Source organism: Bos javanicus, chromosome 7, assembly GCF_032452875.1.
Source record: "Bos javanicus breed banteng chromosome 7, ARS-OSU_banteng_1.0, whole genome shotgun sequence".
NCBI lineage: Eukaryota > Metazoa > Chordata > Mammalia > Artiodactyla > Bovidae > Bos > Bos javanicus.
This window is the reverse complement of record NC_083874.1, coordinates 41808910-41834353: the sequence shown is the minus strand read 5'-3', so window position 1 is coordinate 41834353 and position 25444 is coordinate 41808910. Positions and strand designations below refer to the sequence as shown.

The following is a 25444-nucleotide window of genomic DNA, read 5'->3' as shown; positions in this document are numbered from 1 at the left end:
GTTTCTGTTTTCAAAGCTATAGTCTTTCCAGTAGTCATGTTTGGATATGAGAGTTGGACCATAAAGAAGGCTGAGCATCCAAAAATTGATGGTTTCGAACTGTTGTCCTGGAGAAGACTCTTTTTTTTTTTTTTGTTATCTTATCCCTGTGAAATGTGAATTTAAAGTTCACTTCACAGATTATTTCGTTTCTAAGAAGTTTTAGAATATATGCTGAAGCGGTGTGACAAGCACATGTGTTGCAGCACATTTATCTTCCAGCTTTAAGTTTGGAGTTTTATGTCTGATAGCTTTTCAGATGCAAAATGCTACTCAGAGTAGTCTGTATGTTGCTGGAATGATGGTTTTTGTAAGCATCAGAATGCATTCTGTGATCAACTATATTACCTTCCCTAACTTAACTGTAAGTTAGAAGAACGATAGAACAGAGAGGTGTGGACAAACTCCCACATCGATAATGATTTTTTTGAGTTAGTGTTAATTTATTATTTCACCGTAAATTTTGAGATCTTTGAGACCATAGCTTTGAAAGGTTGTTGTTGAATCACACGAATACACCGGGATTCTTGGCCCCCGGAGGAGAAGAATTCAATCCGGGGCCAGAGACGAGGCTTGATCGCTCGGAGCTTTTGTGTAATAAAGTTTTATTAAAGTGTAAAGGAGATAGAGAAAGCTTCTGACATAGGCATCAGAAGGGGGTAGAAAGAGTACCCCTGGAGAAGACTCTTGATAGTCCTTTTGGCTGCAGCGAGATCAAGACAGAATCCTAAAGAAAATCAACCCTGAATACTCATTGGAAGGACTGAAGCTGAAGTTCTAATACTTTGGCCACCAGATGTGAAGAGCCAACTCATTGGGAAAGACCATGATGCTGGGAAAGACTGAAAGCAAAAGGAGAAGAGGGAAGCAGAGGATGACATGGTTTGATAGCATCACCGACTCAATGGACATGAGCTTGGACAAACTCTAGGAGATAGTGAGGGACAGGGAAGACTGGTGTGCTGCAGTCCGTGGGGTCACAAAGAGTTGGACACGACTTAGCAAGTAAAGAACAACAATGATACATCTAGTAAGGTTTTCTTCCTGGTGGCTCAGAAGGTAAAGTCTCTGCCTGCAATACGAGATCTGGGTTTTATGTTTGAGTAGGGAAGATCCCCTGGATAAGGAAATGGCAACCCCCTCCAGTATTCTTGACCTGAGAATTTCATGGACAGAGGGGCCTAGAAGGCTACAGTCCATGGAATTTCAAGGAGTTGTACATGACTGAGCGACTAACACTTACTTACTTACTTAAGGGTTTCTTTTTTATTTTTTCTTCCAGTTTTATTGAGATAAAATTGACATACAGCACTTTGTAATTTGTAGAGCATAAATCTGACTTACATACATCATGAAATTATAACAACAGTAAATTTAGTGATATTACATGATCTCATAAAGATAAAACATTAAATAAATTTTTAAAAATTTCCTCGTGAAGGAGAATAGGGTGCTATTTTCTTCCTCTCACAGTCGCCGCCATGGAGCGGAGCTGAGGCCATCAGATCAAGGAGCGCGGTGACCGGGAGGCTTGGGTCTATGGTCGCTCCGCGGGCCACTCCGCTGGCTGGTGCTTTTTTATCAGAGCAAGCTGTGTTCCATGGCAGGGAACTTTTGGCAGAGCTCCCACTATTTACAGTGGATTTTGGATAAACAAGATCTGTTGAAGGAACACCAAAAAGATTTAAAGTTTCTCTCGGAAGAAGAGTATTGGAAATTACAGATATTTTTTACAAATGTTATCCAAGCATTAGGTGAACATCTTAAATTAAGACAACAAATCATTGCCACTGCTAAGGTCTATTTCAAGAGATTCTATGCAAGATATTCTCTGAAAAGTATAGATCCTGTATTAATGGCTCCTACATGTGTGTTTTTGGCATCCAAAGTAGAGGAATTTGGAGTAGTCTCAAATACAAGATTGATTGCTGCTGCTACTTGTGTATTGAAAACTAGATTTTCATATGCCAAAGGAATTTCCTTATAAGATGAACCACGTATTAGAATGTGAATTCTATCTTTTAGAATTAATGGATTGTTGCTTAATCTATCATCCCTTTGCTCTAGTATGTACAGGACATGGGCCAAGAAGACGTGTTGCTTCCCCATGCATGGAGGATAGTGAATGATACCTACAGAATGGATCTTTGCCTACTGTATCCTCCTTTCATGATAGCTTTAGCTTGCCTGCATGTAGCCTGTGTTGTACAGCAGAAAGATGCCAGACAGTGGTTTCGTGAGCTTTCTGTGGATATGGAGAAGATTTTAGAAATAATCAGGGTTATTTTAAAGTTGTATGAGCAGTGGAAAAAATTTGATGAGAGAAAAGAGATGGCAACTATTCTTAGTAAGATGCTGAAACCAAAATCACCTCCAAACAGTGAAGGAGAGCAGGGTCCAGATGGAAGTCAGAACTCTAGCTACAGCCAATCTTAAAACATTCTGAAGAACTTCATAGTGGAAATAATCACAGTTGGAAATAAACCATTGGGCAGATTTCAGTAATATCTTCAATGGAACACAAGTGAAAATGAATAGTTTGTCAAGCATATTAGGAAGTGATTTTATTTTTGCAAAATGTTTTCCTTACCTAACTTGATTCTAATACATAATTGATCAAAATCTATTGTTTATGAAAGTTTGGAAAGGTTCTAAGAGGACCTACAGACAGACATACATAGACTTTTGAAAATTAATAGCTTCTGATTAGTAAAACTTTTCTTAATTTGGATAATGGAAATTTTAACTTTTTATTAAGCCAAAAAACACGAAACATAATTTGTTTAAAATTCTCTTTTGTCACTGAATGACCAAAAAAGGAAATAAGTCAAATATATTAGGGTCTTCTTTTTTCCCTCTTTAAGTTAAAATTTTAAATTGTATTTAAAGAATCATATCTTACAAAATCCTGGAAGGTTTTGGTGATAATGATGATGATGATTTCAGGGAAATGAATCAATTACCTATGATTTTAAAGTGTAATTATTCAGTAGTTTTGGTATCTTGCCATGGAGGATACCAGCCCAGCCTAGCAGAAAAGTGCAATATGTACAGTATACTTTGACATTTTAAAAGTTATACTCCACAACCATTTTGAAATGCTGGGCAAACATTTTTAAAAATTGCATTTAATTCAGTTAATCAGGCATTTTGAAAGCTAATTGGATGAAAACTGTAATATGGTTGAAATTTGCTAACACTTTTGTTATTTTTACTGTGAAGTTTTTATATGACATACACACCCTAGTTTATTTTTGTGTCTCAGTGTGGACTTACAGATTTACTACAGGAATCCTGAGCCAGGAGCACAGTCAGGTTTCAGGCCAGTTAGATACTGGCTGTTCTTAATTCTCATCTGAGTGTAGGACTTCAGACTAAATGTTAAGTCAGTGGGACTTTGCTGTCTGTAGAAGTTACTAAATTACATGATCAGTTTTTTTTCAGACTTGATAGAGTGATAAAATTTGGAGTCATAGGATATTTTTGTACAATTTAAGGATTAAAAATTTTTATAATTCAATTGTGAATAATGGATTATTAAATGTTGACTTCCTAGTATAAAACTACAAGAATAAAAATACATTCTCCAGCTTAAAAAAAAATGTCCTTGTGATGAGGAATCAGGATTTACTTTTAATAACTTTCATATATAACATACATCAATATTAATTCCATTAATATTTATCATGTTTTACCTGGGAATCCCATGGACAGAAGAGCCTGGCAGGCTACAGACCATGGGGCTGCAAAGAGTCAGACCATACTTAGGAACTATAACAACAGCAACAGCAACAAACATGATTTCCCTAGTACTATTTATCTTATAATGAGAATTTATACCTTCTGATTGCATTCACTTAATTTTATGTCTCTAGTAACCACAAATCTGACGTCTTTGCTATGAGTTTGCTTGACTGTCTGAAGTGTAACTGAGCTACTGTACTATTTTTTTTTTTTGATTTTGTTTGAAAATATTTATTATATAACAAAACATAGATATTCTGGAAAACAATCAGATGAATGCACTTGAAAAGTTTTTTTGTTTTTTTTTTTTAAAGTCTCTCACTGTTTCCATTGTTTCCCCATCTATTTGCCACAAAGTGGTGGGACTGCATGCCATGATCTTAGTTTTTTGAATGTTGGTTTTTTTTTTTTAATTATTTAATTAGTATACATGTGTTCCCCATCCTGAACCCTCCTCCCTCCTCCCTCCCCACACCATCCCTCTGGGTCGTCCCAGTGCACCAGCCCCAAGCATCCAGCATCGTGCATTGAACCTGGACCGGCATCTCGTTTCATACATGACGTTTCACATGTTTCAATGCCATTCTCCCAAATCTTCCCACCCTCTCCCTCTCCCACAGAGTCCATAAGACTGGGGACTTATGTACATAAGTCCATAAGACTGTTCTATACATCAGTGTCTCTTTTGCTATCTCGTATACAGGGTTATCGTTACCATCTTTCTAAATTCCATATATATGTGTTAGTGTACTGTATTGGTGTTTTTCCTTCTGGCTTACTTCACTCTGTATAATAGGCTCCAGTTTCATCCACCTCATTAGAACTGATTCAAATGTATTCTTTTTAATGGCTGAGTAATACTCCATTGTGTATATGTACTGTACTATTGTAATCCCTGTTATACAACATAATGACTTGATATTTCTGCACATTTCAAAATGACCACCATGATATGTCTAGTTTTGATTTGTCACCATATATTATGTAGTTACTGACCATGTCCCCTACATTATAAATTTCACACCCTGACTGATTTATTTTACAACTAATTTTTATTTTATACTTCTTACTGTCCCTCACGTATTTCTTTTCTTCCCTATATTCTTCTCTCTGGCACACCCCCAGTTTATTCTCTGTATCTATGATTTCAGGTTTGTTTGTTTGTTTGATATATGTGTTCATTTGTTTTGTTTTTAGATCCATAACTAAGTGAAATTATACAGTATTTATCTTTCCTGTCTGACTTATTTCACTCAACATAATACATTCTAAGTCCATCCATGTGCTGCAAATGGCAAATTTTTATCATTTTTTAATGGCTGAGTGGTATTTACATATATATATATAATATTTTTTCTATTCATTATCTATTAATGCACACTTAGGCTGCCTCCATATCTTGGATAGTGTGAATAATGTTGCAATGAATATAGGGGTGCACATATCTTTTTAATTCAGATAAATAACAAGGTGGGGGATTGCTGGATGTAAAGGTAGTTCTATTTTAATTTGTTGAGGAATCTCCATACTGTTTTCCATGCTGGCTGCACCAATTTACAGTCACACCTTAGTGCCAGAGTCTTCCCTTTTATCCACATCCTTCCGAGCAGTTGTTTGTTGTCTTTCTGACTAAAGCCATTCTGACAATCTGACAACTGTGTGGTGAAGATTCATTATGGCTTGGATTTACATTTCCCTGATGACTAGTGATACTGAACATCACTTCATATGCCTGTTGGTTAACTGTTTATCTTCTTTGGAAAAAAATGTCTATTCAAGTCCTCTGTCTGTTAAAAAGGAGAGATTAAAATATATCAGACAGGAATAGCATATGAGTTGGGAGTACAACTCCCATTAATTAATGGAATTAATCAATTAAAATGGATTAATTAATGGAATATCCCATTAATGAAATATGCAACTCATATTCCAGACATCCTGGAATAAGTCAAGTAGGCCTTATGAAGCATCACTATGAACAAAGCTAGTGGAGGTGATGGAATTCCAGTTGAGCTATTACAAATCCTAAAAGATGATGGTGTTAAAAGTGCTTCACTCAATATGCCAGCAAATTTGGAAAATCCAGCAGTGGTCATAGGACTGGAAAAGGTCAGTTTGCATTCCAATCCCAAAGATAGGTGATGCCAAAGAATGCTCAAACTACTGCACAACGGCACTCATCTCACACACTAGTAAAGTAATGCTCAAAATTCTCCAAGCCAGGCTTCAGCAGTACATGAATCGTGAACTTCCAGATGTTCAAGCTGGATTTAGAAAAGACAGAGGAACCAGAGATCAACTTGCCAACATCTGCTGGATCATGGAAAAAGCAAGAGAGTTCCAGAAAAACATCTATTTCTGCTTTATTGACTATGCCAAAGCCTTTGACTGTGTGGATCACAACAAATTGTGGAAAATTCTTCAAGAGATGGGAATACCAAACTACCTTACCTGCCTTCTGAGAAATATGTAGCAGCTCAAGAAGCAACAGTTAGAACCAGACATGGAACAACAAACTGGTTCCAAATGGGAAAAGAGTACGTCAAGGCTGTATAGTGTCACCTTGCATATTTAATCTCTAGGCAGGGGCTTCCATGATAGCTCAATTGGTAAAGAATCTGCCTGCAATGCAGGAGACCCCAGCTCAATTCCTGGGTCAGGAAGATCAGCTGGAGAAGGGATAGGCTAACCTCTCTAATATTCTTGGGCTTCCCTTGTGGCTCAGCTGGTAAAGAATCCACCTGCAATGGAGGAAACCTGGGTTTGATCCTGGGGTTGGGATGATCCTCTGGAGATGGGAAAGGCTACCCACTCCAGTATTCTGGCCTGGAGAATTCCTTGGACTGTATAGTCTGTGGGGTTGCAAAGAGTCGGACATGACTGAAAGACTTTACTTTCACTCTCACACAGAGTATATCATGTGAAATGCTTGGCTGGATGAAGCACAAGCTGGAGTCAAGATTGCTGGGAGAAATATCAATAACCTCAGATATACAGATGACACCACCTTTATGGCAGAAAGCTAAGAAGAACTAAAGAGCCTCTTGATGAAAGTGAAAGAGGAGAGTGAAAATTTTGCCTTAAAACTCAACATTCAGAAGACTAAGATCATGGCATCTGTTCCCATCACTTCATGTCAAATAGATGGGGAAACAATGGAACCAGTGACAGGCTTTCTTTTCTGGGCTCCAAAATCACTGCAGATGGTGACTGCAGCCATGAAATTAAAAGACACTTGCTCCTTGGAAGAAAAGCTATGACCAACCTAAACAGCACATTAAAAAGCAGAGACAACACTTTACTGACAAAGGTATATCTTGTCAGTACCAGTATGGTTTTTCCAGTAGTCATATATGGATGTGAGAGTTGGACTATAAAGAAAGCTGAGTCCAGAAGAATTGATGTTTTGGAACTGTGGTGTTGGAGAAGACTCTTGAGAGTCCCTTGGATTACAAGGACATCCAACCAGTCCATCCTAAAGGAAATCAGTCCTGAATATTCATTGAAAGGACTGATGCTGAAGCTGACGCTCCAATACTCTGGCCACCTGATGCGAAGAACTGATTCATTGGGAAAGACCCTGATGCTGGGAAAGATTGAAGGCAAGAGGAGAAGAGGATGACAGAGAATGAGATGGTTGGATGGCATCACTGATTCAATAGACATGAGTTTGAGCAAACTCCGGGAGTTGGTGATGGACAGGGAAGTCTGGCGTGCTCATTCCATGGAGCTGCAAAGAGTCAGACACAACTGAGTGACTGAACTGAACTGGGAGTGCAAAAATGAGGTTCAACTATCTTAAAATCCTAACTGCGCTTTGCATAGTGCAGAGAAATTTGAGGTAAAAAAAAAAGAGAGAGAGAGAGATTTACACAAAGTAAACCAGAAGAAAGTTGGTTCATTGGACAAATTAAGGAAAATTCATTAATAAATACAATGAAAGTCACTTAAACATAATAAACTGTATGATAGCCTGTTAAAATGTTTTATAAACCTAATAAAATATCCCTAAAACACATCAACTGGAGAAGGCAATGACAACCCCCTCAAGTATTCTTACTGGGGAAATCCCAAGGACAGAGGAGCCCAGTCAGCACCAGTTCATGGGGTTGCAGAGTCAGACTTAACTTAGTGACTAAACATAAAGAAAATATATCAAACAAAACAAAAAACTACAGAGAGAACAAAATAGCAGCAGGGGGATTATAACACATTCCCTTCTCTATGATAGACAGAAGAAATAGATAAAAATTAATAAATTTAAACATCAGAATCCCAAATGAACACATGAAAAACACTACATTCAATGACAGAGGAGAATATAGAATTTTCACAAAAAAATGATCACACGAGGCCCATAATATACGGTGTAAAACACTTCAGAAGATTAAATCTCTGTACTCAGAGTTTGAATTCAGAATGCATTAAAACGTAAATAAGAATGCCTCACGTGTTTGTAGATGATAAAATATTATTTTAAATAATATTTGGGCCAAATAAAATATTCACATATCAGCCCTATAGGATACTTCAAAGGCACCAAGTAAAAGGAAATTTAGAGGTTTAAATATGTATGTTAGACTATTTTTTTAATCAGTGACTTAAACATCCTTTTAAAAAATATCATGTAGCATTGTATATGATATTTTTTAAAAGGGTGTTTAAGTCATTGAATAAAAAAAATAGTCTAACAAACATGTATATTATCATATGTGAAATAGATCGCCAGTCCACATTCGATGCATGAGACAGGGTGCTCAGGGCTAATGCACTGGCATGACCCTGAGGGATGGGATGGGGAGGGAGGTGGGAGGGAAGGTCAGGATGGGGAACATATGTACACCCATGGCTGATTCATGTGATTGTATGGCAAAAAACACCACAATATTGTAAAGTAATTAGCCTCCAATTAAAATAAATTTTTTAAAAAACTAAAAAAAGAAAATATGTCATATAATGGCAAACGTAAACCAAAGAGAGTAAAAGAAACAAAACGTATAATAAGGCACATCAACAAACTAAATGACAGTTCTTCAAAGAGACTAACAATACTGATAAACTTCTGCTGAAAATGATCAAGAAATAAAAGAGAAACCACAGACAATCATAAACTATTATCAGCAGTGTAAACAAGGACATCACTAGGGGAGCCAGAAAATTACATGATTCTGTGAACTGTTTATTGATTATGCGATATAAGAATTCATACCGCCAGGACACATATACAAAAATAGCAGCATTGTTCATAACTGCTAAAAAAATGAAGACAATATATGTATTCATCAGCACAAGAATGTGTAATTATAGTCAGAAAATTGTATTTTATACAATACAGAAAATGAATAAATCCATGATTCAACAACATGGATTAATTTTTTAAACATAATAACAAAAGATTCTAAGAGAAAGGCAAAAATACAAGCAACATGATTAATCCATATGTAAACCAAACCAATTGACATTGTTAGATGTACAAAAACAGGTAATAAATCTGTGAATAAAAACAATAAAATGATTTTTTAAATAAAATTCAAAATAATGACTACCTGGCAAGCAGGAGCTGGTTTTGAATAAACAGGTTGAGAGCTTCCAGGCACCAGAGTAATTCTCATTCTAGGTTTGGAGGATGGGCCCTGGATGATTCATTTGCAAACATTCCATAAGATGCATCCTTAAAGTCTTTACACGCTTTTCAATACTATTTTTCTCATTAAAATTTTGTTATAGCAATTATGCAATAGATTGGAAGTATATAGAAGGCTAGAAATTAGGATGGTTTGCTTTATTCTTTGATAAAAAATATTGTTCAATTAGTTCACAGATGGAATTGTTAAAAAGTAGAAAAGCTGGGGAAAATTTTTAGGAAGACCTTTCAGAAATCTTTCAGATGGTTGTTTATGCAAGTAGGGTATCCCCATACCTCACCCTTGAGGATGGACAACCACTTTCTCTTAAGTATGCCTGTCTCTATCCTTGCCCTCCTCCAATCTCCAGTTACTCTAATTTTAGAATAAATATTGTAAACATAATGTTTATTAATATACTTAATATATATTTAATTTTATATAAATTAATAGTATATGAACATAATTATTGTGCATAATTTACTCTGCATTTAGAGTAATCAAAAATTGAATGATAATAAGAATTTTGTATATGTTATGTATATATGATATTCAAATAATATACATATAATATGTAAAATATGTGTTCTTACAGTTTCCATGTTCATGCCACTTTACATGCATATTCAATTTGATATTTACAGCTTTCTGAAATTTCCACTGCTTCATTTATACTCATATTTCCTTACAAGCATTTCCTCTTTGTTTTTTTTTTAAATTTTTTTTTATTATTTTTATTTTACTTTACAACATTGTATTGGTTTTGCCATACATCAACATGCATCCACCACGGGTGTACACATGTTCCCCATCCTGAACCCCCCTCCAACGTCCCTCCCCATACCATCCCTCTGGGTCATCCCAGTGTACCAGCACCAGCCCCAAGCATTTCCTCTTTGAAGCGTTCCTGTGTCTCTTTACAAATATATAATCTTTATTTTGGGATCACTGTTCAAATCTGATGTTCCCTACTAGATGCTGTAGGGCTCTCATAGTTTTTATGACTGGGATCCCAAGTCTGCACAGCTCTCTTCTCTACTAGGAAATAAACCCCTAGATATAAGGGCTTGCATTCTGGCCACTGCTTTGTCCCTCACAAACTTCAGAGTATCTGTAACATTGCAAGTAATCTATAAAGGTTTAATAAATGATTAAATAAACCAAGAGCTTAGGAAGATTTTCAAAGAGTTTAACTAGCAGAATGACACTGATATTAAATGAAAGAACATTGGATAAATACTAGATTTGTGATAAAAAGATTAAAAAAATGTTTTACAAGATGGTTTTATGGGTTAACCAAGTACTTACATTGACCTTTCTAACAGAAAGATTTTAAAAGGCCAGCAATACTGTTCTTTAATTCAACATCAGCTCACAAGCTTTTCTCATGTGACAAAGTCTACACTGGCTCCTTCATGCTCATGAAGAAGCAGGGCTAGGGCTCTGACATACAGAGTCAGAGCCAGGGGTAAAGCCACATTCATCCAGTCATACCTAAGACGGGACAACAGACCCTTGAAGGGAGTGAGCCCTGGACTGAACAAGTGAATTAAATTCACTTCATATTCAAAGTACCATGGTGATGTTCTGTTGCTAGTTCTATTAGTGGTAGAGAAATCAAGATAGTGGGATAGGGGGATTAATTTTATATTAAAGCTGCTGTGTAGCAAGCTAGGATTTAGCTAGAGGTCTCCTTGATCCTACACACTCTCTCACAGCTCCACCACTTGAAGGCAAATAAAAAGAGTAGAAAATTCAGAGGTGGGAATAGAAATCACAGTTTGCAACAGGTGTTAGGGACTGCCTGTGCATATTACCTCTGTATTTGTCAAGGAACTTGAATAGCAAATTTTGCTTTCCCCATCTCAAAAGTGATTATAAGGCAACTGTTAGGGCTTGGGCAAGTTCACAAATGCCACATAGCTCTTGAGAACTAAAGAGGCAGATTCTGAACTAACTTCAAGACTAATTCTTTTTCACTTGATTACGTCTAATCACAACAGTCCCCCTATTTGTGGGTAAATTCAAAATCAATATTTCAGTTTTTCTTTGCACTTTGTGTTCCTGGATGACAAATACATAAATCAAACACTCATTTAAAACAAAAATCAAACTGATTGGAAAGATAATATCTAAGACTTATCTAATGATATTGTTAATAATAAGATTAAAATTGTTTAATTGCTAGTGTCAGTTTGGGCAGTTTTGCTTCTTTTATTTATGTAATCACAGCAGTTTCTAAAACTAAAAATTTACCTACCTCTAGGTAAAGCTCTCACTTTTTAGATACAGGTTCTTTCCCCTCATTGGTGGAGTTATTTCCATGTTCAGACAAATTCCTTATGTAACACTATAGGAATAATCATAAACGAATAGCAAAAGCATTGAGTTGACATGCCATGTAAAGAATTGACATGCAGCAGGTATGGGGTATGAGAATACCCAATGTCTAATATTTGATAGCAAGATAAAAGTTCTGTTCCAAGTGGTGGTACCTCAACAATTGAGAATCCAAGTCTCGTTCTTGTACGTTAATCAGAGGAAATGTACTTTTTCCTAATTTCACATATTCCCAAAACACTAGACACTTGTATCATTTTGTTCATGAATATAGAAGTTCCTGAAGACTTCATAGTAATTCACTTTTACTGCTATTGTTCAAAATCAAGTCTCATACTAAAATGATTGATAAACTTGGGATGTGAGACGAGATAGAGGGCATTATGTGTAGTTTTCTTTATGTCAGTGTTGACATAAAGGATAAAAGGACTCATATATAAAAGGACCATAAGAATGTTACATTTAATGTGATAAATTAGGATGAATAAACAGGATGGAGGAGAAATGTCACAGGCATAGGAAAGAAGAAAGACATGACTAGACTTAGTTTGGGGGACCCTGTAAACAGCAGACAAATGAAAGCAGAAAAAAGGAAAGGAGGGATAATATAAAAGTTGAAAGAGTCGTGGTCATTCCTAGACTTTCCCCTTTACAACTTTCTCTAGGCTCAGTCCTAATTGCATCCTGCTCCTCAGAGCACCTGTGACATCTTTATTGTGGAAGCTGTAAATGATGGGGTTCAGCACAGGGGTGATGATGGTATAAAAGGCTGACACCATCATGTCCTGCTCAGCTGTGTGGTAGGAATCGGGAAGCATGTAGGTGTAGATGGTGGCACCAAAGAAGAGTAACACTACAGTCATGTGTGAGGAGCAGGTGGCAAAAGCCTTCCTGTGGCCCTTGGCTGAATTAATCCTGTGGATGAGGTGCAGGATGAGGGCATATGAGCTTGAGATAACCACAATGGGGATGAGGAGCATGAGAATACAACATAGGTACATGAGCATTTTATAGAGGGAGATGTCATAGCAGGAGAGCTTCAGCAATGCAGGAGCCTCACAGAAGAAACTGAGGATTTTTCTGGAATGACAAAAGGGGAAGCTCATGGCTATGGGTGTGAGCAACAAACCATCCACCATTCCTAGGAACCAGCATCCAGACACCAGGCATTCACAGACTCTCTGGTTCATCAGCAGGGGATAATGGAGAGGTCTGCAAATAGCAGCATATCTGTCATAGGCCATGGCAGACAAGAGAAAAGTCTCAGCTCCAGCAAGCGTCAGATAGAAGAACATCTGGATCCCACAACCTGAGGGAGAGATTGTATGATCTCCTGTCACCTGGCCCAGGAGCATCTTGGGCACAGTCACAGATATGTACATGAGGTCCATGAGGGAGAGCTGGCTGATGAAGAAGTACATGGGGGTGTGCAGGCGGGGCTCCAGGTGGACGAGGATGATGAGGAGGGCGTTCCCAGCTAGGGCCATCAGGAAGAAGATGAAGGTCGCAGTGTAGAGGAGGAGGGCATGTTTGGTTTCACCAAAGAGCCCCACAAGGATGAAATCACTTGACGTTTGATTCTGTGAAATTTGACTCCCTGAGTACATGGTTACAGTTCTCACTGAAGAAGGAAGAGCCATCACTTTTAAAATTTTCATATGCACATACTTTTTAAGATTTTTCCAAAAAAGTACTTAAAACTATTTTTTTTTAATATGAGATTGTACTGATGTAAAGTCAAATGTTCAAATTTCTGAAAGGCCAGGTTGCACTTTGGCCACAAGTTTTGAGGAGATTATGAAACGGACCTGGGGAGGTGACAACTATACCAACAGACAAGTTGCTTACACTCTGTAAATTACTTACTTTTCCCCCAAATTGAGAATATAAAAGGACTCATCTCATAAGATGATTAGAAAACTAGAGTAGAAAACACACAATAAGTTTTAACACAATATGAATGTAGAATGAAATCATTCACTAAAGCTTCCACTCCACTTTTGGACACAGTAGACCATCCAGGACTCAGAAACTGAAGTCAAAGCTGGTGCTAATGTCAATGTTAATATTGTTAATTGTACTAATATAAGTTAAGTTTACTGAAATTTGAAATATCATTAAATATTTTTCTCTCATGTTTCAATTAATTCCACTTCCCTCACTAAACATTTCAATTTACTCAACTGTTTCTTGCACAATGAAGCTCCATAAAGCAGAACCACCATGGGTATCAGAGCAGAGACTGCTCAGCCTGTCTGTGGAGAGCAGCTCTAGGTGAAGACCTCATGCAGGACAGAAAGCAAGAGGGGATCAGTCTTATACAATATGGGAGCCAGAAGATGTACAGATTTGGTGCAGGACAGAAGGGTACTCAGTGTGCGGACCTTGTACAGAGCAAAGAGGGCCATCAGGATACAGAGCCGATAAAGGGCAGGAGTCCAGGAATGTCCTGCTTGGTCCCCTTCGAAGCCCCAAGATAACATCTAAGGCATTTAATATATTAAGTTTCATTTAGACAAATGATTTTTACAGGAATTTTTTTAAAAAGTAACATACGTCCTGACTAGCAATTATTTTAGTTTAGAATGAATTGAATAACATTTTTTTCTCATGCCATTTATTCTCCCAAAACAGTGTCTAAAATATTAGATATTTCATGCACAGTGAATGAGTGAGTGATAGGAGTTAATGAGATTGGATGGAGTAGCTGGTTTACCGACACACAAAGCTGCAACCCAATCTTGATCCCTCCAGTCCTGTATCTCAGTTTTCATAGGAAACTAATAAAATTCTCTTGTCTATAAATTATCAGTTTTGTTCAACAACAGCTTTGCCTGAATGTTTCAGTTTTCAACTTTCTGAATTATACTTAACCTAATTATCCTATACTTATTTAAGTTAGGGATAGAGTTCTAGATTATGGAAAGTTCAGGTGCTCAATGAAAGACTTTTTATCAGTCTCAAGGGTTAGAGAAATTTGCACACCAGTTTAGAGAAATTTGTAGGGAAAAGTTCACATAATATCTGAAATACATGGATAAGTAAAATATAATGTAGTGAACTTAGAGCAAAATTTAGAGTTTAGAACTTAGAGCAAAAATAAATAAATAAATAAAAGTGTGTGACTTCAGGAAATCTAAAGTCAGAATTACATTAAGGATAGCAACAGAAATCAGATGTCTTTGCTCCTTACTGTTTGCTCCTTTATGAATTTCTGAGGAAACATGCTAACAAGCCACATCCCAGGAATGAGACAAGCAAAGAATATAGTGCATATACCTTTTAAGTCCTTCCTGTTCCTTGAGAGAGTAAATCTGAGTCACACCAGTGAAGCTGCTTTTACAAGTCCAAAGCCAAGGCAATCATGTTTAAATTCAGGAGAAAAAGTGGGAAAGTTACATCATCAGGTTTTTCACGTTAGGGAATTGGGATAAAATTTTGTTCTTCAGCCCTTCATAGCATTAAACAAGCATAAAAACTAACAAGACTGGAGAAGCAAGGAGGAATTTTGAAGTTTCGTATTTATTCATATTACCCACACTTGGCATCAGCTCATCCTTGGAACTCTACTTTTTTTAAGGCATTCTCATAATCCACCATTTTGTTTTTTGTTTTTCCATTTACTTTACCAGTTATATTGTATATTTCCACTCATGGTATACATGGGAATTGAATGTGTTTGCCACTTGGGTGCTGCACCTATCAAAAATCAATCTTCCTTTTCCATAAGGATATGGTACATTAAGTTTAAAATATACTACTCAGATTAAAATCACGTTTTTCCTTTTTCATGCTTATTTAAAATGTTCTCTCTCTTTGTAAATATAAATCTTAATTTCAGAAAGGAAGTATTTCGGGGAATATAAACAACAAAGTCAGAACTTGACCCAGAACTGATTTAAAACTGTGTTTCTCCCCTCACACATTCTGCGGTCATTCTGTAGTTGCATACTTTGTGTGTGTGACACTGTGCCATCCAGTGATTGCTTCAGATGCTCCACAGTATAACAAATATACTAATACCTGAAGATGCAGGTGTTGTATCTTCAGTTCATATCTCTTCTCCAGATTTAAAAGCCCATTATAGCTTTATATGAAACATTTATTCAATTTGTGTTTTCTAATTGTGTATCTAAGTTCATTAATATGATTCCCAAACTCAAAGAAATCTGAGTTTAAAATGTTATCAGCAACTCAGCTTTCTGATTCTGCTCAGTTTCTTATTTTCATGCAATTGGAATAGCAGAGAGGAAGCCAGATGGCAGCAAAAGGGATTTTATAATAGAAAAAACTGGGGGCTTAAACTTGCAGAATTGTTGTTTAAGTATTACCTTTACTTCTAACTGTATAATCTTAGTCATGCCACTAAAATCTCTGGGTGTCAGTTTCTCAGAATCTGAAAACAAAAGAGGCAACATTTATGTACCTCCTATGCTTCTGTGAACCTCAAGACATCTATAGTTCTAATGTGCAAATGTGGTCTAAGCTTTCTCCATGACAGAGTGATCCTCCTTCCCCTTATTCCTAACCTCAAAGGCTCAAAGATTTCCCTTGAAGGTCTGCTGCATCAAACTTAGAATACATAATTCAGAAATGGAAAAAGCCATGAAAAAATAATTAATATTTACCAGTGCTGACTTGGTTCTGGGCACTGTGCTGAACCTTTCTCAGCACATCATGGGTACAAAGACTGAATAATTCATTTCAGGCCCCTGTCTGATCCTCTGGACAAGTAGGTCCAAACACCAGGAATAAGAATCAGCTCTTTGCAAGAGCCCATCCTGCCCTCCAACTTTGTTACCCTTAGGTCTCTGGTACCTTCAAATTGAACCCTTCTTATATCCTTCCTTTCTGTGAACTTTAATCCCTTGGTTTCTGTCTAAATTATAAGAGTTCCTACATGTTCAGCTAAAATGAAAACTTCTGCATTCTCTATCCTCAATCACCGAGAACTCTCACACATTTGAGATATCACAGTGCATCGTTTATACTACGCTCATGGGCTTTATATCACTTATTCCTGTAGTTTAGTTACTTATTTTTAAATTTCAGCAAAAACGCCACACCCAGAGGGATGGTATGGGGAGGGAGGAGGGAGGAGGGTTCAGGATGGGGAACACATGTATACCTGTGGTGGATTCATTTTGATATTTGGCAAAACTAATACAATTATGTTAAGTTTAAAAATAAAATAAAATTAAAAAAAAAAAAAAGAAACAAAACAAAACAAACAAACAAAAAAAAAACCCTGTAATTTATAAGTCCACAGAGGGTGGCCAAGTATCCATTGTCTAATATGAGTTTGTGAAAAACAATCTTACTAAATAAACTCATTTTACTTCTTAAAGAAAAAAATTATGTGTTTATAATTGAAGTTAAAAAATGTAAAAGGTATCTGGATTCTGTGTAGATAAGAAAGTTTAAAACGTGTATACCTGTGGCAGATTCATGTTGATATATGGCAAAACCAATACAATATTGTAAAGTTAAAAAATAAAATAAATAAATAAAATGTAAAACAAATCTTTTTAAAATTTTATTTATTTTTGGCAACATTGGGTCTTCATTGCTGTGTGCAAAATTTCTCTAGTTGCAGTGAGCAGGGGCTACTTTTTAATTGCACTATGAGGTCTTCTTATTGTGGTGGCTTCCATGTTTGTTGAGCACAGGCTTCAGTAGTTATGGCACATGAGCTTCACTGCCCTGAAGCATGTGGAATCTTCCTTGGCCAGGAATAGAATCCAAGTCCCCTGCATTGGCAGGAGGATTCTTTACCACTGGTCCACCATGGACGTCCTAAAATAAATCTTTAAAAATCACAGGTAGAGAGTTAATATATTTGACTACATCAAGTTGTGAAATTCTCTCTCAATAAATTTTAATTAATTTATTAATGAGCTGTATATATGACATCATTAATGAGCTGTATATATGAATGTTTTGTGCATATTTTACCTCAATTAAGGGCTTTGTAAGGTTCTTCTGAGACTTCCCCAGGTGGCTCAGTGGTAAGGAGTCAGACTGCCAAGAGAGGAGTTGTGGGATGGATTCTTGAGTCAGGAAGACCTCCTGGAAAAGGAAATGGCAATCCACTTCAGTATGCTTGCTGGGAAATCCCATGGACAGAGGAGCCTGGTGGGCTACAGTTCATGGGGTCACAAAAGAGTGAGACATGACTTAGCGACTAAAAAACAATAAAGGTTCTTCTATAACCACAAATATAAAAGGATTCAATAAAATAAAGTGTCAAAATAGTCAATGAAGAGCTCTGTCATCCTGAGTCCCTGAGAGATTTTTGGTGAGTGGAGCCCCAGTCCCACTGAACACACTCACAGTGTGGGTACCTCATAAACACTTGTTTGTTGAAAGTCAATGATAAATTGAAGTTGTTTTACTGCAGCACAACATTGTCCATTATGATTGACCCACCCCTCTACTTATAAGTGCAATACTGTCTCCCCTTAATCCTCACCTACCTCCTTTTCTTTTTTCTGCTTTCATTACACATATCAGCTTCTAATATAATGATATTATGTTGTTTTATACTTAATAGGCAAATGGGTTTATTTTATTGTTTTCCCCTAGCACAGCACTATGACTGACATGTAATACATACTTATTAATATCTGTTGAATGAATAAATAAATGAAAGAGAGAAAAGGAGAGAGGAAATTAGTACAACCCTTCCAGAGGAGAATTCAGTACTCTCATAAATTTGAAGAACTTATTACTCTTTAACTTAAGACTTCTAAGAAGATTATACAAAAATATACATCATCAACACTATTATAGCCATGAAAAATAAAGAAGAAGCCTAAATATTTAATAAAATAAAGTGGACACATCAATAACCAATATTAATACTGATTTATTGAAAATATTTTAAAAATAAAGTTAAGGAGAAAGATATGTTGCAAAATGACCAGTGTGATACCATTTAGTAAAAACCTCTGTTAAATATTAAATTTGGACACATGTGTACAATAAAAATATTTTGTAAATGGCAAGCAAGGTGCATAACTTCTGTAAGGAAAGTGCTCTCTCTGAGAACACTGAGGGAAGATGATCAAAGAGGACACAGGGCTTCAATGCATCTATAATGTATGTTACACATTCAATGTATCTATAATGTATCAACTTGAAATAAATATACCAAAATTATTTGATTTTTTGAAGTTGATTTGGAACATGATGGACACTGTATTAGTATATGATTTGTCAATAGCGATTTTTTAAATGAATTTTATACACTTCTTGAATCAAAAGCTTAATCATGGGTAGCTTTTCAAGTTTTCAATTTGCATTAATCCAAATTTCAAATTTTCAGTTTATATTAGTACATGCTGTTTTTTATACCTTGCATAATTCCATGTTCTTTCAACATGTAATTGAAAGAACTTAGACTCCACAAATATACAATGAACATTTCTTACACTTTCTCAGATACTGTTTTGTCTCATTTATGTCATTATCTCTTATAGGAAAGTTGATTTATTGATTTCATTTTTATATCATTTATCTCAAAGAGTTTGTAAGCTACTTTGGGAACTAGGACAATGAGAGTTTCCAGTTTTACTAATAGAAAGTGCCTTGCCAACATAGCATATTTTTTTAATTAAAAAACTGAAAGAAAAAAAAAGAGATACTTTTTTAATACTTGACTATCTAGTAGACATTTGAAGTAAACTGAGTTTCCCCATGCCCAGCCTCCTATCCACCATCCTTCCTGGAGATCTGAAAGATGGTTGTGAATCTTACTGGAACATGACTTGCCTCCAGAATCCCTGAGGAATATGATCTTGGGTTTGCAAACTAAACTGAAGAGATGGTTTTCTAATATTTGATCATAAGAAGTGAGTTGCTGGGCAAATTCTCTCCCCTAAAAATCAATGAAAGAGCCCAAAATATACTATTTCACTGCTCTGTTACATGATTGAAGATTATATAACAAGTTTACAAGTGTTTGTTCATGGAAACTACTAAAATCTGTGTAAGAATAGCTTGTTTGTGGTGTTTTGATCCAGGCTGTGTCCATTGCCCACATTCAGCTACTTTGAGTGGTAGTTCAAAAAGGACCATGAAACAAGGCAGTGAAAACCAACAGCTTTGCCACTGCTTGCTAAAGAGGGTTCACATAATTAGAAAATTGTTGTGATCTTAGTGCAAATGAACACAGTCTAGTAGCTGCAGTAATCTGGGATGTGATCCAGTTCTGTGCATAAAATAGATGTGCAAACTAGCAAGATAATTTAGAGGGCATCCTAAGAAGAAAAACTGACATAAGAGCTTTAAATTTTTACACATATCCTGTCTATAACTTGGCCCTCAGGGAAAAGTGAAAGAAATACTCATCATACATCCCAGCCTTTGGATCACAACCCAAGGGACAAATTTCTGCTTAAACTTCACTAAGAGGACTAAGACATCCAGCATAGTTTAGATGCTAGGGGAAAGCTAAAGGCAAAGACAAAATATGGGGCCTAACAGCAGTCTGCATGATACTGTAGGATTCAAAAAGTAAAAGTGCAGTTACTCAGTAATGTCTGACTCTTTGTGACCCCATGGACTGTAGCCCGAGAGGCTCCTCTGTCCTGGGAATTCGTCAAGCAAGAATACAGGAGTGGGTAGTCAATCCCTTATCCAAAGGATGTTCCCCCACCCAAGGATTGAATCCTGGCCTCCTGCATTTCAGGCAGATTCTTTATCATCTAAGCCACCAGGAAACCCCTGGTTTGAGAAGAGGTGTGCAATTCTGAGACTTCTTCCTAAAGAGGGAAGAAAACCTCATACCAAGTTTCTCAGCATCTCATTGCATCACTCTAAAGAATGGGGGTAGATGGATCTCAGACACTTGCATGTCTCCAGAATATTGAGAGATGGTGCATGATTCTTTCAGGAGAGAAAGAGAAATGAGGTTTGCGGCCAGCCTGCCAGCATTCCATTTATCTCCTAGATAAAGAGGGAGAAAAGGTTATGATAGTCAATATAGCTCAATGAGATTGGAAGAAGGTGCAAAACCCTGAAACCTGAAGGAGAGTAGTGAAGTATACACTGAGATGTCTGAGAAATGTCTGAGAGATTTGCAGAATCTCTATAAACAGTTATTGCCTAAGGCTTTTCTCTATAAAACTAGAACAGGCACCTTCTTCAAATACTCAAACATTAACACAAAACTACAAGGAACACAAAGAATCAGGAAAATATGATACTGGAGAAATAAATTTCTAGTAACTAACCCTGCCCCAAAATGGAGATCTGTGATTTGCCTGACAAAGAATTTAAAATAATGATTATTTGAAAAGCTGAGTGAGATAGAAAAAAAAGAGAGATAACAACCAGAGAATCAGGAAAACTGTACCTGAAAAAATATCAATGAGATCAGATCAGACCAGTCGCTCAGTCGTGTCTGACTCTTTGCCACCCCATGAATCGCAGCACGCCAAGCCTCCCTGTCCATCACCAACTCCCGGAGTTCACACAAACTCACGTCCATTGAGTCGGTGATGCCATCCAGCCATCTCATCCTCTGTCCTCCCCTTCTCCTCCTGCCCCCAATCCCTCCCAGCATCACAGTCTTTTCCAATGAGTCAACTCTTCGCATGAGGTGGCCAAAGTACTGGAGTCTCAGATTTAGCATCATTCCTTCCAAAGAACACCCAGGGCTGATCTCCTTTAGAATGGACTGGTTGGATCTCCTTGCAGTCCAAGGGACTCTCAAGAGTCTTCTCCAATAACACAGTTCAAAAATATCATTCTTCAGTGCTCAGCTTTCTTCACAGTCCAACTCTCCCATCCATACATGACCACTGGAAAAACCATAGCCTTGACTAGACGAACCTTTGTTGGCAAAGTAATGTCTCTGCTTTTCAATATGCTATCTAGGTTGGTTATTACTTTCCTTACAAGGAGTAAACATCTTTTAATTTCATGGCTTCAGTCACCATCTGCAGTGATTTTGGAGCCCCCAAAAATAAAGTCTGACACTGTTTCCCCATCTATTTCCCATGAACTGATGGGACCAGATCCCATGAATTCGTTTTCTGAATGTTGAGCTTTAAGCCAACTTTTTCACTCTCCTCTTTCACTTTCATCAAGAGGCTTTTTAGTTCCTCTTCACTTTCTGCCATAAGGGTGGTGTCATCTGCACATCTGAGGTTATTGATATTTCTCCCAGCAATCTTGATTCCATCTTGTGTTTCTTCCAGTCCAGCGTTTCTCATGATGTACTCTGCATATAAGTTAAATAAGCAGGGTGACAATATACAGCCTTGACATACTCCTTTTCCTATTTGGAACCAGTCTGTTGTTCCATGTCCAGTTCTAACTGTTGCTTCCTGACCTGCATACAAATTTCTCAAGAGGCAGATCAGGTGGTCTGGTATTCCCATCTTTTCCAGAATTTTCCACAGTTTATTGTGATCCACACAGTCAAAGGCTTTGGCATAGTCAATAAAGCAGAAATAGACGTTTTTCTGGAACCCTCTTGCTTTTTCAATGATCCAGCGGATGTTGGCAATTTGATCTCTGGTTCCTCTGCCTTTTCTAAAACCAGCTTGAACATCAGGAAGTTCACGGTTCACGTATTGCTGAAGCCTGGCTTGGAGAATTTTGAGCATTACTTTACTAGCGTGTGAGATGAGTGCAACTGTGCAGTAATTTGAGCATTCTTTGGCATTGCCTTTCTTTGGGATTAGAATGAAAACTGACCTTTTCCAGTCCTGTGGCCACTGCTGAGTTTTCCAAATTTGCTGGTGTATTGAGTGCAGCACTTTCACAGCATCATCTCTCAGGATTTGAAATAGCTCAACTGGAATTCCATCACCTCCACTAGGTTTGTTTGTAGTGATGCTTTCTAAGGTCCACTTGACTTCACATTCCAGGATATCTGGCTCTAGATGGTATGAGTTGTCATACCATCGTGATTATCTTGGTCGTTACCATCTTTCTAAATTCCATATATACGTGTTAGTATACTGTATTGGCAGAGAAGGCAATGGCACCCCACTCCAGTACCCTTGCCTGGAAAACCCCATGGATGGAGGAGCCTGGTAGGCTGCAGTCCATGGGGTCGCTAAGTCAGACACGACTGAGCAACTCCACTTTCACTTTTCACTTTCATGCATTGGAGAAGGAAATGGCAACCCACTCCAGTGTTCTTGCCTGGAGAATCCCAGGGACAGGGCAGCCTGGTGGGCTGCCATCTATGGGGTCGCACAGAGTTGGACATGACTGAGGCGACTCAGCAGCAGCAGCAGCATCATACTGTATTGGTATTTTTCTTTCTGGCTTATTTCACTCTGTATAATAGGCTCCAGTTTCATCCACCTCATTAGAACTGATTCAAATGTATTCTTTCTAATGGCTTAGTAATACTCAGGTCAGGAAGCAACAGTTAGAACTGGACATGGAACAACAGACTGGTTCCAAATAGGAAAAGGAGTACGTCAAGGCTGTTTTTTATCACCCTGCTGATTTAACTTCTATGCAGAGTACATCATGAGAAATGCTGGGCTGGAAGAAGCACAAGCTGGAATCAAGATTGCCAGGAGAAATACCAATAACCTCAGATATGCAGATGACACCACCCTTATGGCAGAAAGTGAAGAGGAACTAAAAAGCCTCTTGATGAAAGTGAAAGAGGAGAGTGAAAAAGTTGGCTTAAAACTCAACATTCAGAAAATGTTTCCCCATCTATTTCCCATGGCATCTGGTCCCATCACTTCATGGGAAATAGATGGGGAAACAGTGGAAACAGTGTCAGACTTTATTTTGGGGGGCTCCAAAATCACTGCAGATGGTGATTGCAGCCATGAAATTAAAAGACGCTTACTCCTTGGAAGAAAAGTTATGACCAACCTAGATAGCATATTGAAAAGCAGAAACATTATTTTTCCAACAGAGGTCCATCTGGTCAAGGCTATGGTTTTTCCTGTGGTCATGTATGGATGTGAGAGTTGGACTGTGAAGAAAGCTGAGCGCCGAAGAATTGATGCTTTTGAACTGTGGTGTTGGAGAAGACTCTTGAGAGTCTCTTGGACTCCAAGGACACCCAACCAGTCCATTCTGAAGGAGATCAGCCCCGGGATTTCTTTGGAAGGAATGATGCTAAAGCTGAGACTCCAGTACTTTGGCCACCTCATGTGAAGAGTTGACTCATTGGAAAAGACTCTGATGCTGGTAGAGATTGGAGGCAGGAGGAGAAGGGGATGACAGAGGATAAGATGGCTGGATGGCATCACTGACTTGATGGATGTGAGTCTGAGTGAACTCTGGGAGTTGGTGATGGAGGCCTGGTGTGCTGCGATTCATGGGGTCGCAAAGAGTTGGACACAACTGAGTCACTGAACTGAACTGAACTGAACACTCCATTGTGTATATGTACCACAGCTTTCTTATCCATTCACCTGCTGATGGACATCTAGGTTGTTTCCATGTCCTGGCTATTATAAACAGTGCTGTGATGAACATTGGGGTACACGTGTCTCTTTCAATTCTGGTTTCCTTGGTGTGTACGCCCAGCAGTGGGATTGCTGGGTCATAAGGCAGTTCTATTTCCAGTTTTTTAAGGAATCTCCACACTGTTCTCCAAGTGGCTCTACTAGTTTGCATTCTATAGATTCATTGAAATTCCTATCAAAATACTAATAACATTTTTTTATAGAACTAGAACAAAAAACTTTAAAATCTGTATGGAATCACAAAAGACTCCAAATAGCCAAACAAGCTTGAGAAAGAAGAGGAGAACTGAATCAGACTATACAGTGTGTGCTAAGTCACTTCAGTCATGTCTGACATTCTGCAATCCTATGGACTGTAGCCCACCAGGTTCTTCTGTCTGTGGGATTCTCCAGGCAAGAATACTGGAGTAGCTTGCCAGCCTCCTCCAGGGGATATTCCCAACCCAGGTATTGAACCCATGTCTCCTGTGTCTCCTGCATTGCAGGCAGGTTCTTTAGTACTGAGACATTAGAGCAGCTTTGGACTAGACTACAAAGCTTCAATAATCAAAGAAGTATGGTGACTGGAACAAAATCAGACACCTAGTTCAATGGAACAGAGTAGAGAGCCCAGAAATAAACCCATATTTATATGGGCAATTAATTTATTACAAAGGAGGTGATGATATGCAATGAGGATTTGCATTTCTTTAATAATTAGCAGTGTTGAACATCTTTTCAGGTACTTCTTGGACATCTATATGTCTTCTTTGGAGAAATGTATATTTAGGTGTTTTGCTTATTTTTGATTGGGTTGTTTGCTTTTTTTTAAATTTTTTTATATTGAGAGTCATGTTTGTAAGTTTTTGAAATTAATTGCTTTTAGTTGCATCTTTTGAAAATATTTTCTCCCATTATGTGGGTTGCCTTTTCATTTTGTCTACTGTTTCCTTTGCTGTGCAAAAGCTTTTGAGTTTATTTAGATCTCATTTGCAAATGTATGGATTTTTTCCCCAAAAAACATGCAATAAGGAATCATGTCAAATATATGTCAATATTAAAAATAAATCCAAGTAAATAAATCTAAGAAAAAATAGATAATCCAAATAGGGCTGTAAATGATTAACTTAAAATCTTTCTGCAAAGAAAATGATAAAACCAGATAGATCTAGCCATAAGTTCTATCAAGTTTTTAAGAAATATATCAATGTTATATTCTTAAATATATCAGAATACATGAGGAGGAATACTTTCCAACTC

The 25444-nt window shown here is 37.4% G+C and overlaps 1 protein-coding gene and 1 pseudogene across 1 annotated transcript; one reads left to right on the top strand and one right to left on the bottom strand.

The window, feature by feature from the left end:
* Positions 1-1578: 1578 nt before the first annotated feature.
* LOC133252034 (cyclin-C-like) lies at positions 1579-2502 on the top strand (annotated as a pseudogene).
* Positions 2503-12283: 9781 nt separating this feature from the next.
* LOC133252035 (olfactory receptor 2T3-like) lies at positions 12284-13354 on the bottom strand. The gene has a single exon (XM_061424791.1). The coding sequence runs from the start codon at positions 13352-13354 to the stop codon at positions 12383-12385; it is 972 nt and encodes a 323-aa protein (XP_061280775.1). The 3' UTR covers positions 12284-12382.
* Between the last annotated feature and the right edge of the window lie 12090 nt (positions 13355-25444).

Excerpts from the sequence above, each read along its gene's own strand:
- LOC133252035 (XM_061424791.1), bottom strand. The coding sequence starts at position 13,354 with ATGTACTCAGGGAGTCAAATTTCACAGAATCAAACGTCAAGTGATTTC.